Here is a 15,058-nt window from a genome sequence, read left to right as displayed (position 1 = left end):
ATGTGACGGGACTTAGCTTTAAGCAAGTCCAGTCCCACCTTCTCCTGGCCCCTGGAGCTATGGTTGGTTCTCAGGGTGGAGCCTCCAGGACCAGAGCAATGGTGGAACCTCTGGTCACCTCCCCTGTCCCCTTCCCGCGTCCACCACCCTCCCTCTCCCCCAGGGGTCCTGAGCCTCCTCGGCCTCAGTGCAATCTCAGGTCTCACCAAACTGTCTCTGTGTGACAAATGGGTAATTTTGCTAACAAGGACTAAATGAGACACAGAGGGCAAGAGTGACCAGCAGCTGGTGAGAGGCACGAGGCGCGTGTGTCACGGTCACATCTGGCCATGTGTTCTGCCTGGGGTCCAGTGGAGAGGGTTAGGGGCCCTGCTTCCCGCTCGGCTGCCTTCTGCTCCTCCCAAGCCACCGTCTGGTCCCTGTCCCCTTCCAGCTCCCAGACGGTGCCTATCCCTGTCCAGGCTGGACAGGCCACACAGGCAGCTCCTCGCTGGATGAGGAGGGAGTGGAATGAGAGAGTGCATGTGAGCACCTGGCACGTCCATGTACGGGAGCGTGATGGGCAGGCGGGAGCTGATCTGCAGAGAGGTGGCTGGAGAGAAAGGAGATGGCAAGGGGAGAGGCAGCGGGATTGGAGGCAGGAGAGAGGAGGACAGGAGATGGAGAAGCCCAACAGGAAGCAGAGGGAAAGGGAGGAGGAGGGATCAGGAAGAGGGGTGCGGCAGGGTCCTGGGGACGATGGTGGAAGGGAGGTGCCAGGTGAGCTGTGGCCAGGGAGTGCTGGGTCTCCATCTCTCCAGGTCACCTGCTGTGTGTTGCGGAGTGAGAATCTGCCCTCTCTGGGCCTCCCTGTGGCCCACCTGCAGGAGGGGGGTGAAATGAGGAGCCTGATCCCTCTGCCCTCTGCTTGCTGAGAGAGGAAGAGGACCGATGCTGGGCTGGGGCAGACATTTCCCACTCTCCAGCCAGGCCTAAGCCAAAGCGTGAACCCCGTCTGCCCAGTGGCTGCCTGCCCACAGTGGCTGGGACCTACATGGTGGGTTCTCACAGACGGAATATGAGTGGGGCAAGGTCTGGGATGAGGGAAACGGAGGGGAGGGGAGACAGAGGGCTGCTGGGGACCTGTCTGGGTCATCTGCTCTCTGAGGCTGTCTGCCATGTCCCATCCGGGGTGGGGCATCCCAGGAGGCCACCCCGGGGAGGTGGGCCAGAGCTTAGCTTCAAAGGAGGCCCTGGCTCCTGTGCTATGGTCTGTCCCATGCCTGTGACTTCCACCCACCCAACAGGACCCTTAAAATCATCCTCCTTCTACATAAACGCCTGGATTTGGCCGGGCGCAGTAACCCCAGAGACTTGGGAGGCTGAGGCAGGAGGATGGCAGGTTCAAAGCCAGTCTCAGCAACTTAGTGAGGCCCTGCCTCTAAATAAAATACAAAATAGGGCTGGGGATGTGGCTCCATGATCAAGTGCCCCTGAGTTCAATCCCTGGTACCAACAGAACAAAACAAAAAACCCAAAACCCCCCAAAACAAAACACACACCCATGTATTTGGAAGATACTGCATCTGTGGTCGGTGGAAGTCCAGGGTCGTCGGACGGGCCCCTGGATGCTTCTGAACAGGAACTTATCTTCTGGGTGACCCGTGGGCTTTACAACACACTGGCCTGGGCACTGTCTGCCATGGTCCTGGCCCAGGGAAAAGAGGGTCCAGGGTCCTGGGCAGGGGCCTGTGTTGGCAGGGTCACGGCTCTGAGAGGCCCAGAGGCAGAGGAGAAGGTGGCTACATTCAGGAGGCAACAGGGAGACCATGAAGCCTGGGAACGGCCTGTCCGTGTGTCCAGGCCGGCAGACCTGGGGGCTCCAGGTCACCAGGAGGCAGGGAGTGTCCTGTGGGCTGGGTTGCTGATTCTGGCCTGTCACTGGCTCCTCTCTGCTCCCGCCCTCTCGTGAGCCATCTTACTGCTGAGGGGCCATCCTGTCTGCTCTCCTTTCTCCCTTCCTCCGGGTTCCCACCACGTGCCTGCTTCTCCTCATGAGGCAGGCCGGTCACTGCCCATCTCTGCAGACACCTCTCCTCTTTCTCTCTGACATCTCTTCTACCTCTATGGCACTCCATTTTGATGTCTCTTCCTCTTTCTCTCCCCATTCAGCTAAGGTGACCACCGCCTCCCTCGTGAGATCCAGCCTCCCAGCCGGCACACGGTCTCCCGGACTCATGGTGCACCCAGGTCCCCGAGGCACACGTGGCCATGGCTCGTGGATCCCTGGGGAACCCGCCAGCCTCCTTCTGCAGGCAGCAGATGTCCTGGATGGTCTCAAGTGCACCCAACTCCCAGCCAGGGGCACCACACACAGTAGGTCTCCAGGGCTGGGCTTGGTGCGTCTCCACTAGCTCGACAGCAGGTAGGTTCCTCCGGCAGCCATCCATCAGGGTGCGTGATGGGGAGGGAGGTCTGAGAACCAGCTCGCCCTCGGCTGGGTTAACAGCCCAGATGCCTTCTTCTCCCCTTCCCAGCCCTGGCAGGTGCACGGAATTTCCACCTGCTATTTCTCAGGGCTTCATGTCTCAAGTGGGGACCCACATCTGCCGTTAAGAAGGATGTTCAAAGTGACACCATCGTGGGATCCACGTTTGGATCTTTACAAAGCGATTGCTGAAGTTCTAGCACCACCTGATCCAGACCAGAACCACACAGAGCAGAGAGCCAGGCCCAGAGAATAGTCTGGAGAGAACTGAGCCGCCTCACCTGGCAGATGGTCTTTCTGGCCAGTGTCCTGTTTCAGACCCCCTTACCAGCTCTCTGCTGAGAGGTACTGCCAGCCAAGATTTGAAAAATCACTTTTTCTTTTCAAATGTTCTGTTATTCTTGATTACAAAAGCAATGCCTAAATTAAAACATTATGGAAACATGGGATCTAGGACACCACTGTGGTCCCACTCCAGACAGCCTACAGGGGCGCTCGTGATGGGTGTTTCTCCAGCCTGCTCTGTCAAGGTGCATGCTTTTGAAGAGTAGAGTTGGAGAGAGCAGAGCATGTGGTATTTCCAAATTCCTTCCTTGCCTTCTTTTCCCTTAATGTATCTCTCATGTTGGTCTAGAACACTCCATCTTGTTAAGAAGATCCTGTTTCTGAGACGTGGTTTGGAACAAGACAAGGGAAGTCCTTTGTGCTCTACAGAAGCTGGGACTGGTGAGGTCTAGGGAGGCCAAGCAAAGGGAACAAGTTAGCTGAGGCCTCAGCTGGAAGGACAGGCAGGGCCACACCTTGTGTCAGTCAGCTTCTCTTTACCAGAGTGAAACACCTGAGGCAGGCTACCTTATAAACTAAGAGGTTTATGGAGCTCACAGTTTTGAAGGCTGAGCCTCCATATGGCATTGTGTGGGCTCTTGTAAGGGCTCTGTATGGGCTGTATAGCTGATGGAAATTTCAAAGGTAGGAGCAGGTGCCAGAGGAACCAACCTCTCAAACCAGGAAGCAGGGAGAAATGAGAGTCCAGGCTTGGTCCTCTTAGCCACCCTCCCATGAAAACTGTCAAGGGACATTTTTGCAGGCATGTCCTCCCCACTGACCCAGGGACTTCCCGCTAGACCACACCATCTCAATATGACCATCCAAGCTTCCAACACAAGGATCCTTGTGGGTCACTCAAACCCTATCTAAACCATTAGCATGCCTCCTGCTGAGTAGGGAACACTGACTTTGCTAGAAAATCTGTTGAGGGGCTGTTTGACCCAATCTAGCAACAATGGTCCAGGCTCATGTTGGCTCAGAAGTAGCTGGAGTGGACTTAGAAAGACCACGTGGCTCCCTTTCTGGAAACTCCCATGGGCTCTCAGGCTGTCAGAGCTGGCTAGGGCCTGGGAAATCTCAAAATAAAATTGACTTTGCAGCCAGGAGACCTGATCTAGTCACAGCATGGTGTGACCCATGGCACATCCTGCTTCTAAATGGGTCCCTGTTCCCCAGCTGTAGAATGAGAGAGTGAAGTGAACTACATGAGGGCTTAGTAGAAGCCAGTTGCTACAGCAAGTTCTTCTCTGTTGAGCATCTCATTTTACCTCCAGAGCAACTCCACAAGGCAGGTTATTACTATCTGTACTCTATAGAGGAGGTGCCAAGTTTAAAGGGATGAGATGATGGGGTGAGATGGGGTCCCTGGAAACATAGGAAATTATGAATGCAGGCACCAGAATTTGAACTAGGGCCCTCTGCCTCCAGAACCCAAGATCTTGACTTCTTTCTAGGACCTGTGGCCCCCATGCCTTAAACTTTCCAAATGTTTCACCTGATTTTTTTCTTGTCTTATTGCATTGGCTAATGCCTGATGTCATCTCAGTCCTGAATTTAGATGGGAATGTTTTAAGTATTTCACTAGTAAGTATGTCACTTGTTGAATTTTTATTAAGAAGAGACATCGAAGTCAACTCTATGAGACACATTTGTGAGCGCCATCAGATTCTCTCCATCTCCACCTGCTCCCCCAAAACCATAAGCTTACTCAGATTCAGCCACCAGTTGTAGTCAACTGGATCTACATGGGCTCCTGTGATTCTGCTGTCTAGGACCAGTTAGCAACAAGTCCAGAGTCTCCTGTCACTTTTTGACTCCTGACTTCTCCTGTCACTTTTGGGATTCAGAGAAACACTGCACTACAGGGAATGACATTCTGAGCAGCCACCAAGGGGGTTACATGAGGCCATCCAGAAAGGCAGGAGAGTTGACCTGGAAGACAAGGAGGAAACTGGGCTGATAAACATTCTCTTCCCTCCCCCAACCCCATGGACTGCTCAGAGGCACAGTCACATGGAAGTACACTGTAGGGCTGAGCAGCCGCACTGGCCAAACAACCTACTGTGCTTTCCCAAGAGGCAGCAAGCATCCAGCCATCCAGCATGGTGTGACCTTGCCTGGTTCCTGTTCTCTCCTGGCTCTGTTCCTCCCCCAACCCCAGGGTCTTGCTCTTGTGGAGTTTCTGTTTGCTGGAACCTGGCCTAGGACACAGTCTCTGTGCTTTGCCAGAGTTTATGGGGACACCCATGCCATTTTCTTTTACCCTGATGATGCAGTGGTTTGCATTGCTCCTGTGTTCTGGAACACACTTGGAACAAACCCTCTTTGGTGAGCTGGCCCTTAGGCAGGTGTGTGTGGGGCTCTGTACTCCATGCTGCATGTTCCCTGTGAGCGGGACCATGTGGGCATTCCTGGGCACACCTCTCTGGGCTTCCAGCGGGGTTTCTCCTCTGCAAATGGAGCCAGGCAGACTGGCAGCCAGAAATGATGGAGACGGTGGCAGCCACTGGGGAGGATCTGGGAGGGGACTGAGTGCAGAGAGGGAGTAATTAGGAGGCAGGCAGTCTTGCATCTCTCCCAGTGCACTGACACCCCGGGGAGAGCAGAATGATCACATACTTGGAGTCAGCTCAGACAAGTGTGAAAGCCCTCCCTCCATCTCCAGGAAGAGATAGGAGGGGAGAGAGGAGGGCTCAGGGAGCCCCACCCCCAGCCCTCAAGCCAGGATGGCCATGATGCCACCATGTGTGCATCCCCCTCTCCATCCATGTGATCAGGGTCAAGGAGCTGTGACTCAGAGGTGCAGAGGGACAGCCAGAACCCTGCAAAGAATGGGGGAAGGTCCCAGGATGACATGCCCTGGAGAAGCAGAGGTGAGGAAGGGTTTCGCCACATAGCCAATCAAGGCCGGGCAGATTTTAACAAGCCCTCTGCAGATTCCAGCTAGCCCTCATCAGAGGTGCAAAGCTGGCTTCCCGAGGTTGAAAAATTAGTCCCCAAGGACACTGGGAATTAATATGGGTTGGAAGGTTCCGTGTCCCAGGGCTGAGAGATGTGATATTTCTCCACATTCCTGCCATTTGCTGGATGAAGCACTGGAGGCTCAGAGAGGCCATGCCCTTGGCCCAGGGGTACACAGTTCCATGGTATTTTGGAAACCCCAACTTCCTGTTCACCTGTCATCTCCCATTTTCCCTGGGAAGGAAGAGGCAGTTCTCCTCTATGGAGCAGACTCTTGGGGTGCAGGGTGGTGTCAGAGGCAGGGAGATGATCCCTCCACCCCAAAAGGAAACACATAGGAACACGCTCCCTCATCCCTGGTCCCCTGGCAATTCCACACCTGGGGAAGAGGTAGAGGAGCCGCCTGCCTGGTCTGTGGAGGATTCAGGTGTGTGCTTCTTCCTTGGGTTGGACACTGGGGGTCAGAAAGAAGAGGAACACAGGGGAGGTGGGTCAGCCCAGGGAAGTCCCCCGAGTCAGGCCAGGAATTTGCAGGGGGCCTGTGTAAGACCTCCCGGCCTCTCCCAACTTCTCTTTCCTTGGCTTGAGCCGTTCCTGGAACATTCCTGAAGGGCTCTTGACTCGGGGCCTCTGCCTGAAACACTCTTCCTGCAGACCTTCGCTGGACAGTTTTCTCCTCAGAAAGAACTTCCCTGAACCATGTAACCCTCTCCCTCTGCCTTTTCCCTGCTTCCCACAGCACTCACTGCTGACCGTGAACAAGTTAATGGCTAAAGGCACATGATCATCTACCATTCCTTGCTTTGGGGTGACAGATTGCATACAAGTCAAGATTTGTACTATCCAGATATTGTCAAGGCCTGGCACATAGTAGGTGCTCAATAAAATGTCTGTTCAATGAGCAAGTCATTGAATTAATGAGCAGAAAAATATACTGCCTGAAGTCAGGCAATCTGGGTTCAAACCCCATCTCTGCCACTAACTAGCTGCATGATCTTGGGCAAGTCACTTAATCACCCTGTGCCTCGGGTTCCCTATTGATAAAACAAGGGAGGTCATTATTCTTTCTTTGTGCAGTTGGGGTGCATGCCAAGAGATGATGCAGCACATGCTTGACACCCTCAGTTCTCACTGGTTAACTACCTTTCCAAGGAAGAACCTGGAGCCTGGAGATCCTGCAAAATGGAGACAGAGAGTGCCTGACTCCTGGTATTCCTTCTTTGAGAAGCTGGACCGCTGTTCAGCTGGTCACAGGATGCCATTTGGGGACCTGAGCAAGGGCAGGCACGAACCAATTTGAAAAACGAAAGTCAAGTTTAGGAAGAAAGGACCTGGCAGGTGGGTGGATGTGTCCCTGGAGAAACTCGCACCTGGTTGCAGTTAGGGATGTTCATGGTAGCTCTGCTTGAAAGAAGCAAAGCCAGGAAACCATGTGAATGTCCCCCAAATGGGAGACAAAATAACTAGTGTTTTTTCTATACAGGGAAGCCCCTGCCATTGCAAGGGGATATGAACTGGCTCAGAAAAAGCTGGATGGAGCTCGCTCACCTGGCCTCACTGGACGAGGGAGAGTCATGGAAGGAAGAATATGGTGGATAAGGTCAGTGACTCCCGACCCAGGGACTCTTCCACCTCTGCCCAGGGACATTGGATAAGGTCTGGAGACACCATTGGTCATCCTAGAGAGATCAGGGATGCCGATCAACCTCCTGCTCCATGAGCAGAGGCCCCCCAAGAGCGTCATCCTGTCCACATGCCAAGAGTGTCAAGGGTGAGGCACCCTGTGGTGGATCATGCCTTTATATAAAACCCAAGTGTGTTAAATAAATGTGTTGTTTATGGATTACACATGTTTAGCAAAAGTGCACAGAAATGCTTCCTACCAGACTGTTCCCGAGGACGAGACTTCTAAGGTTCTCTGGTTTCAGAGGCTCCACAATTAAATGAACAAAATAATGACTGATAAACCCACAATTCAGGGTAGCAATTATTTCAGGGTGAACTGGAGGATGCTTTCTTGTGTGTGCATCTGAAATATGTCCTAACAGCAGACAAATCCCTTAGGCGTATGGCCTGGGTCTAGGTGAGCGTGTGTGTGTGTGTGTGTGTGTGTGTGTGTGTGTGTGTGTGTGTGGATGTATGGCAATTGTGTATGTGTGGTTCTGTTCATGGAAATAGAACCGAGTGGATGAGAGACGCCCACAAACACATGTAAGCCAAGTCCTCACCAGCTCACATGCACCTGGCATGTATTGATTTGATTACCTACATACAAGTGTTCACATTAAAGACCTGCTCCTCTTCTCCCATCTCTCCTTTGCCCAGGTGTGCTGGCCCAAGAATAGCTGCCTCAGGTGAGCGTCCCCAGGCTTTGGACATTCCCAGCAGGTGGGACACAGCTTGGAACAGGCTCTTAGCAGGTGAAAATCTGCTCTAGTCCCCGCTGAACCCCAGCAAGAAAGGAATTGCCTTGAGGCTCGCCTAATACCCAGGGACCCTCCCCCATTACCTCTCTTTGTGGGAACAAAGGACCCTTCCTTGCTGGTGGTCACATTGCTGACCACTTGGCTCAGGATAAGGAGGGGACCACGGGATTTGGGGGGTCAACTGGACAATCTCTATGGCCTCCATTCCCTCCTCTGAGAAAGGAGACACAGCAGATGACACAGGATCTGTCTCTTCACCCATCCATTCAAGGGTTGGGCACACTGGCAGGCCATGGCTGAGAACCTTCTGAGTGCCGGGCTCTCTAGAGGCACAAAACCCAGCGGCAGCGAGGTGCTCCTCTCTCGGGGTGTTCAGTGGTGGAAGGATGACGGCTCCATCTCCATGAGCCATCTGCCGCCCCTCTGGCCCACCAGGCCACCGCCCATCCCAATACTCAGCTGACCCCCCTCCACTAACCCACCCACCCACTTCCTGGCACAGCGTCCCTCCTTGGGAGAACCAGGCCGGGTTCTGGAGACAGCGCTTGGCGCGCAGGGCTCTCCCTAGTCACCCCACGCAGAGGTGCAGGAATGGCGGGCACAGTTCCCGGGCTGGAGCAGGCGACAGAAAGTAAAATGTGGCCGCCACCCCACCAGGGTCCCAGGATCGCCCACTGGCTGTTTCTTCTAGGGGTAGAATTTTGGAAACGGAAGGAAAAGGGAACTTGAACCAGGGGGAAAGGGGTGGAGGAGGGAAAGTTCGCTGGAACTGGAGATGAAAGTAATAGAAATGGGCACGGAGAACTAGTAAGTGGCACAGAAGAGAATTGGGAGCGACAGTTCAGCGTCATAGGCTGCCTAGACCACCCGGAAAAATGGTTAGCACTCAGAGCCCAGCCTTGTCGCCCTCCAGGGAAGTCCACGCTGGGGGACAGATCCCGCCTGGCGCGTTGGGGCGCAGAGAAAGCACCCACAGGCGAGGGCTCGGGGAGCTGGGGGCACAAGGGCACCCGAGGCTGCTGTGAGCTCCGCGCGCGCGTTGTCAATTAGGCGATCGGCGGACCTGGTGAGCGATGGCGTCTGCGGAAATTACCTTTTAATTTCTTAATTACATTTGTCTCACCTTCAGCTCAACTGGTCGCGCAGAATTGAAGTCTCCTGGCCGCGCTCCCTCCCCCTGGAGAGGGAGAAGCCCAGCAGCTTTTTGAAATTTTATTTTGCATAACTAATTTTTCCATATAGATCCTTATTTCAAATAGAACTAAATTTAAAGCCTATTTAAGCATGAAAACTTTACTATTATATTAAAAGAAAATGTTGTAATGGTAGTAGGATAGTCAAAACTGGGAAATATTTTTTTTTCTCTGTACCAGAGATTGAGCCCAGGGGCACTTTACTACTGAGCCACGTCCCAGCCACCCGCTCCTGCATCCACCTTTAATTTTTTTTTTTTTTTTTTTTTTTTTTTTTTTTTTTGAGACACGGTCTTATTAAGCTGCTTGGGGCCTCCCTCAGTTTCTGAAGCTGGCTTTGAACTTGCCATCCTCCTGCCTCAGCCTTCTGAGCTGCTGGGATTACAGGCGTGTGCCACTGTGTACAGCATTTTTATTTTATTTTCATTAGAGCATTAGAGTTATATGTACTAGTTTGGCTTATTATCACAAAATCGTACATGCATGGAGTTTGATTTCAATCCCCATTACTCCTGCCTTTCCTTTTCCTTTTCTCTTCCCCTAATTTCCTTTCTCTACTGATTTTTTCACTTGTTTATTTATTTTATTATTATTATTGTTCTTATTGTTCCTATTATTTTGGTACTGTAGATTGATCCCCGGGGTATTTATCACTGAACTACATTATCTGTCCTTTAATTTTTTTTTTAAATTTTGAAACAGGATCTTACGAAAATTGCTGAGACTGACCTTGAACTTGCAGCCTTTCTGCCTTGTGCCTGGCTTATTTTTGTTGTTGTTGTTGTTGTTTGTTTGATTGGCACTTTCTACATTTACACAAAGGTAAAATTCCCTGTGGAGTATTCACATACACAAACAACATGATTTTGTTAAATTCATTCCATATTTTCTCCCCTTTTTGACCCTCCTTCCTCCCTCTTGATCTCCTTTTCCTTCAGTGATCTTCCCTATATCTTTGTGATTTCTGGCTTATTTCATTTAGCATGGTGTACTCCATTTCCATCCATTTATTGGCAAATGCCATAATTTTATTTATTTATTTATTTTTTGGCTGGGTAAAACCCCGTTGTGTATATATGCCATATTTTATTGCCCCATTTATCTATTGATGGGCATCTGGACTGATTCCATAATTTGGCTGTTGTGGATTGTACTGCCGGAAACATTGAAGTGACTATTGCTATGCTATGCTGATTTTAGTGGTTTTTTTTTTTTTTTTTTTTTTTTTTAATAAATACCAAGGAGTGGGATAGCAGGTCATATGGTGGCTCCTTTTGAGGAATCTACATACTGCTCTTCAACATGGTTTTATTAATTTGCTGTCCCATTGACAGTGTATGAATGTACCTTTTCTCCCACATCTTCACCAGCCTTCATTATTATTTGAATAATAATATTCCTGATAGTGAACATAATGGTGTTCCTTATAATTACCATTCTGACTGGAGTGAGATGAAATCTGAGTGTTGTTATGATTTGCATTTCCCTGATTGTTAGAAATGTTGAACATTTTTCATATAGTTATTGGCCAATTGTTTCTTCTTTTGAGAAATGCGTGGTCAGTCTTTTGCTCATTTATTGATTGGGTTATTTGCTTTTTTGACATAAAGTTTTTTGAGTTCTTTATATATTCTGGATATTCATCCTCTGTCAGAGGAGCAGCTGATAAAGATTTTTTCCCATTCTATAGGCTTTCTCTTCATGCATTTAATATTTTTCTTTCTGTGGAGCAGCTTTTTAATTTAATGGCATCCCACTTATTGATTTTTGGTTTTATTTCTTGGGCCTTAGGAGTCTTGTTGAGGAAGTTGGTGCCTGCACTGTGTGATGGAGTGTTGCGCCTGTGTTTTCTTCTAGCAGTTGCAAGATTTCTGGCCTAATTCTTGTCTTTGATCCATTTTAATTTGACTTTTTTGTGCAAGGTGAGAGAGATCTAATTTCATTTTTCCATATATGGATAGATGGATATCCTACAGTATTAAAAATTTTTTGGGGGGTGCTAGGGATATAGCTCAGTTGGTAGAGTGCTTGCCTTGCAAGCACAAGGCCCTGGGTTCAAATCCCCAGCACTGGAAAAAAACATTTGTAGTTGTAGATGGACAAAATGCCTTTATTTTTTTTGTTTATTTTTATGTGGTGCTAAGGATCAAACCCAATGCCTCACACATGCTAGGCAAGTGCTCTACCACTGAGCTACAGCCCTAATTGGGTAAATTTCTTCTTGACTGGGTGATTGCTTCCTGAGTTTATGAATGTATTTTTTGTATGGTCCAATGTTTGTGTTTTTAAAATAATAATTATAATTAAAAAGAATAGGTCCATTTCATCTTCATTGGCAGTGTGCTCAATAGCTTATGTGTACTCCTCAGAAGTGAAGTAACATGGAGGCTGCATTTGTGGGCTAACCTAAGGAAAGCCATTAGCTGACAATACAGTAATTGGACTGGATTGTGGAAAACGAACTTCAGGAGTCAAGAGAGTGTGATAGCACAGCTCAGGTACCTTTGTTTCAGACTGCTGAGTGCCTGCCTTTCTCAAGATTCTCAAGGAGGTGAATTTGGAAAATATTGAAACTTCAAGATTTCAGTAACCCAGGATACATGGACTTTACCAATAAAGAAAATATGGCTGCTGTATCGGTGCATGGTTATGTCCAAATATGGAATACAAAGACAGGGATGTCTAAATCAACAGCAGCATTTATTGAACCATTGGAAGGAAAGAAGAACGTTAAACTAATGCTTTATTTCAATACTGAACAAATTAAAACTTTCCAACTGAGTGATAATATTAAAAGTGTGGTCTTTAGATCCTATGGAGAAAACGAAAATCACCTGCATTTAACTTTCCAAAATAATGATTCCTTGTTTATTGAAAGGTTATCATCCACAGATGCCAGACAGTTGAAGATATTCCTAGACAGAGTACATCAAGACAGGGAGCAACAACCCATGAAACCCAATGAGAGGGATGGTGTCTTTACCAGTACAACCATATGGAAAGAGGTCATTAAAACTTTATCACACAAAGTTTATAAGAAATCAATTAGTGAATGCATTTAGGTTCACAAAGAAGGAACCTCTTACCTTCAGAAGATGTCTTTGTTTACAGAAAAATAAACATTTATTAGCAAAGGGTTATTTGAAGATCAGTTTGTGAAGAGGAAAACAATACCAGCATCTGGTTTAGAGATGAATGAAAACGAGAAATTTCTTAAAGAAAATGACAATCCCTTGAAGTGTATAAGCCACATTTGGGAGAAACAATTGAAGTCAAGAGAGGTAAAAGAGAAAAAGAAATTGGCATTTGGATCTTCATTTGTGAGCAACATTTTTGGAAACCCTTACCTAGATGTTACTATTCCCCACACTATCACTGAGAAAGTATTTGTGCCATTTTTTTTGGAAACAAATTACAGTCAGTATGTCCCAGAGGGGGATATATTTGAGAATTCCTTTACATTTTTCCCAGAAAAACTATGGCAAGGTCTCTCCAATTTTGGAAACTCATGTTATATGAATGCCATCTTACAATCCTTATGTTCAATTCCATCCTTTGTTAATGATTTACTCAATCAGGGTTTCCCATGGGGTAAAATTCCCCATGATGCTCTTAACTTGTGCTTGGCACAGATGCTTGTTTTGAAAGATATTTATAACATAAAAACAAAGGGGGAGTTACTTGTGAGTATTAAAAACACCATTTCACTAGCTGCAGATATATTGTCTGGTGATCGGCAGAATGATGCTCATGAGTTTTTAAGTGTTTGTTTAGATAAAGGAGAACATGAAAAGATTAAGCTTAATGTGGAAGACTAAAATTGAGTCTGGGGAAGAAGATTCACTTGAAAATCCTTTGTTTGGTTACTTTTCTGCCAAAATGATTGCTTGTCCTGTGATAACAAATTTTGAATTTGAGATACTGCACACTATTTTTTGTAAATCTTGTGATCAAGCTGTTCTTAAAACAGAACCAAATAACTATCTCTCCATCATACTTCCCCAGGGACCAAAAGCCCATCCTTTGTCTATTCAATCTACTTTTGATCTTTTCTTTGATGCAGAAGAGCTTGAATATAAGTGTGAGCAATGTAATCACAATAGGTCTATTGCAGTACACAAATTCAGTAGGCTACCCAGAGTCCTCATTGTTCATCTGAAATGCTATAGCTTTAATGAGTTTGGTCATTAAGGAAAGATGAGCAAGAAGTCATTATTCCCACCTATTTAAAGTTGTCTTCTCATTGCAATGAGAACACAAAACCACCTCTTCCACATATTAAGGATTGCACATATTAAGGATTTTTGTTTATTAAAAGTTTTTCAAAACATGAGTTTTGGAATTCTCAACTTGACAATGCCTTCAACAAAGTCGACCTCAAAATCCAAAGATGCTCTGGCTTTCCACATTGGATCAAAAAAGAAACCTGTACCATGAAAGCATCAGAAATTCTTAAAAGGGGCAGGTAGAGAGCCGCAGAAAAAAAGACCTGCAAAAAAATTCTCAAGTGAATATAATAATGTCAGAATTGGCATCTTCAGGAGACATGTTATATGAATGCCATCTTATAATCCTTATGTTGAATAAGGATTGTAATGCTTGTTGAAAAAAAGCTACTTGCTGGCTCAATGATGTATCTGAAAGACACCTCCGTTTCTCTGATCTGCAAAGATGGAGTTAAACCCAGCCCAGATACATCTCTTGCAGAAGCTCATCTTCAAGAGGTACCTGAAAATACAGATCTAAAGAAACATGAAGACACTAATAAATTTATAGAGTTAGATTTTGATTGTTTCAGTGAGACTACTGAAGATTTGTATGAAGATAAAAACCCCAGCATTCCTGGAAAATTCCAAAATGTGTCCAGACAGACCCAGCAATGTGATAGCTGAGAATCCATAAGCAAGCCCTTGACCAAGCACTTCCTCCGAGTCTTCCAAAGCTAAATGCCCAGGAACACACACACAATCTCACACCTACGGAATTAAATGTCCAGAATTCCCTATGTTCAGTGGATTCCAGTGGGAACCCTGAAGATAATTTAGGTAAGACAGAATCAAAAGCCAAGGAACCAAAAAGAAATGCTGATAAAGGAAATCTTCATACCTATAGGCTCATTGGTGTTCTCAACCATATTGGGAATACCACCCAGGCAGTCAGTCCACTATATCAGTGATGCCTATGACTTTAAGAGGCACCTCTGGTTCACTTACAATGATCTACAGGTATACAATATCCAAGAGGTCCATTTGCAGAAATCTAGACTGTGCACAGGCTACATCTTCTTTTACATGCATAATAAGATTTTTGAAGAACTGTTATTAAGGGGAGAGAACTCCCAGTCTTTTAGCACCAAGGCAATGAAAACCCCTCAGGCCCAATAGTAGGAACAGACTCCTTGTTGCACATATCCCCTTGACTGCCTCATTCATTGCCATTTCCTCCATAGAAGAACTTCAAGCTATCCCAGAGATGAAGAGGTGATTATCCCAGAACCAAAGTACAAATGGAAACATATGGAGACACCTCCTTTCTAACCCTGACATGCCTCAATCCCAGACCTCTTGATTGATGGACATTGATCAGTCCAACAAGATGAACTGTTGCTTTCCATGTTCTAATACAGTGGTTTTAAAAGTGAAACAGGAGCATAGTAAACTAATTAGAAATGCAGAATTATGGGT

The 15,058-nt window shown here is 47.4% G+C and overlaps 1 protein-coding gene and 1 pseudogene across 2 annotated transcripts; both read left to right on the top strand.

Annotated features, from left to right (window-relative positions):
- Positions 1-7,449: 7,449 nt before the first annotated feature.
- On the top strand, positions 7,450-13,672 carry LOC306652274 (ubiquitin carboxyl-terminal hydrolase 26-like; the record flags this gene model as incomplete). The annotated part of the gene is given in 5 exon segments (XM_079125264.1): positions 7,450-7,526; positions 8,081-8,109; positions 12,846-13,149; positions 13,151-13,554; positions 13,557-13,672. Coding segments are annotated over 5 exon segments (930 nt in total).
- Positions 13,673-14,005: 333 nt separating this feature from the next.
- LOC306652270 (ubiquitin carboxyl-terminal hydrolase 26-like) lies at positions 14,006-14,758 on the top strand (annotated as a pseudogene). The gene has a single exon. The product of its transcript is annotated as a ubiquitin carboxyl-terminal hydrolase 26-like (transcript).
- Positions 14,759-15,058: the final 300 nt, after the last annotated feature.

The sequence above is a fragment of the Sciurus vulgaris genome (assembly GCF_902686455.1).
Source record: "Sciurus vulgaris genome assembly, contig: HiC_scaffold_170_arrow_ctg1, whole genome shotgun sequence".
NCBI lineage: Eukaryota > Metazoa > Chordata > Mammalia > Rodentia > Sciuridae > Sciurus > Sciurus vulgaris.
The sequence above is the reverse complement of the archived record's forward strand: the minus strand, read 5'-3'. Positions and strand labels throughout refer to the sequence as shown.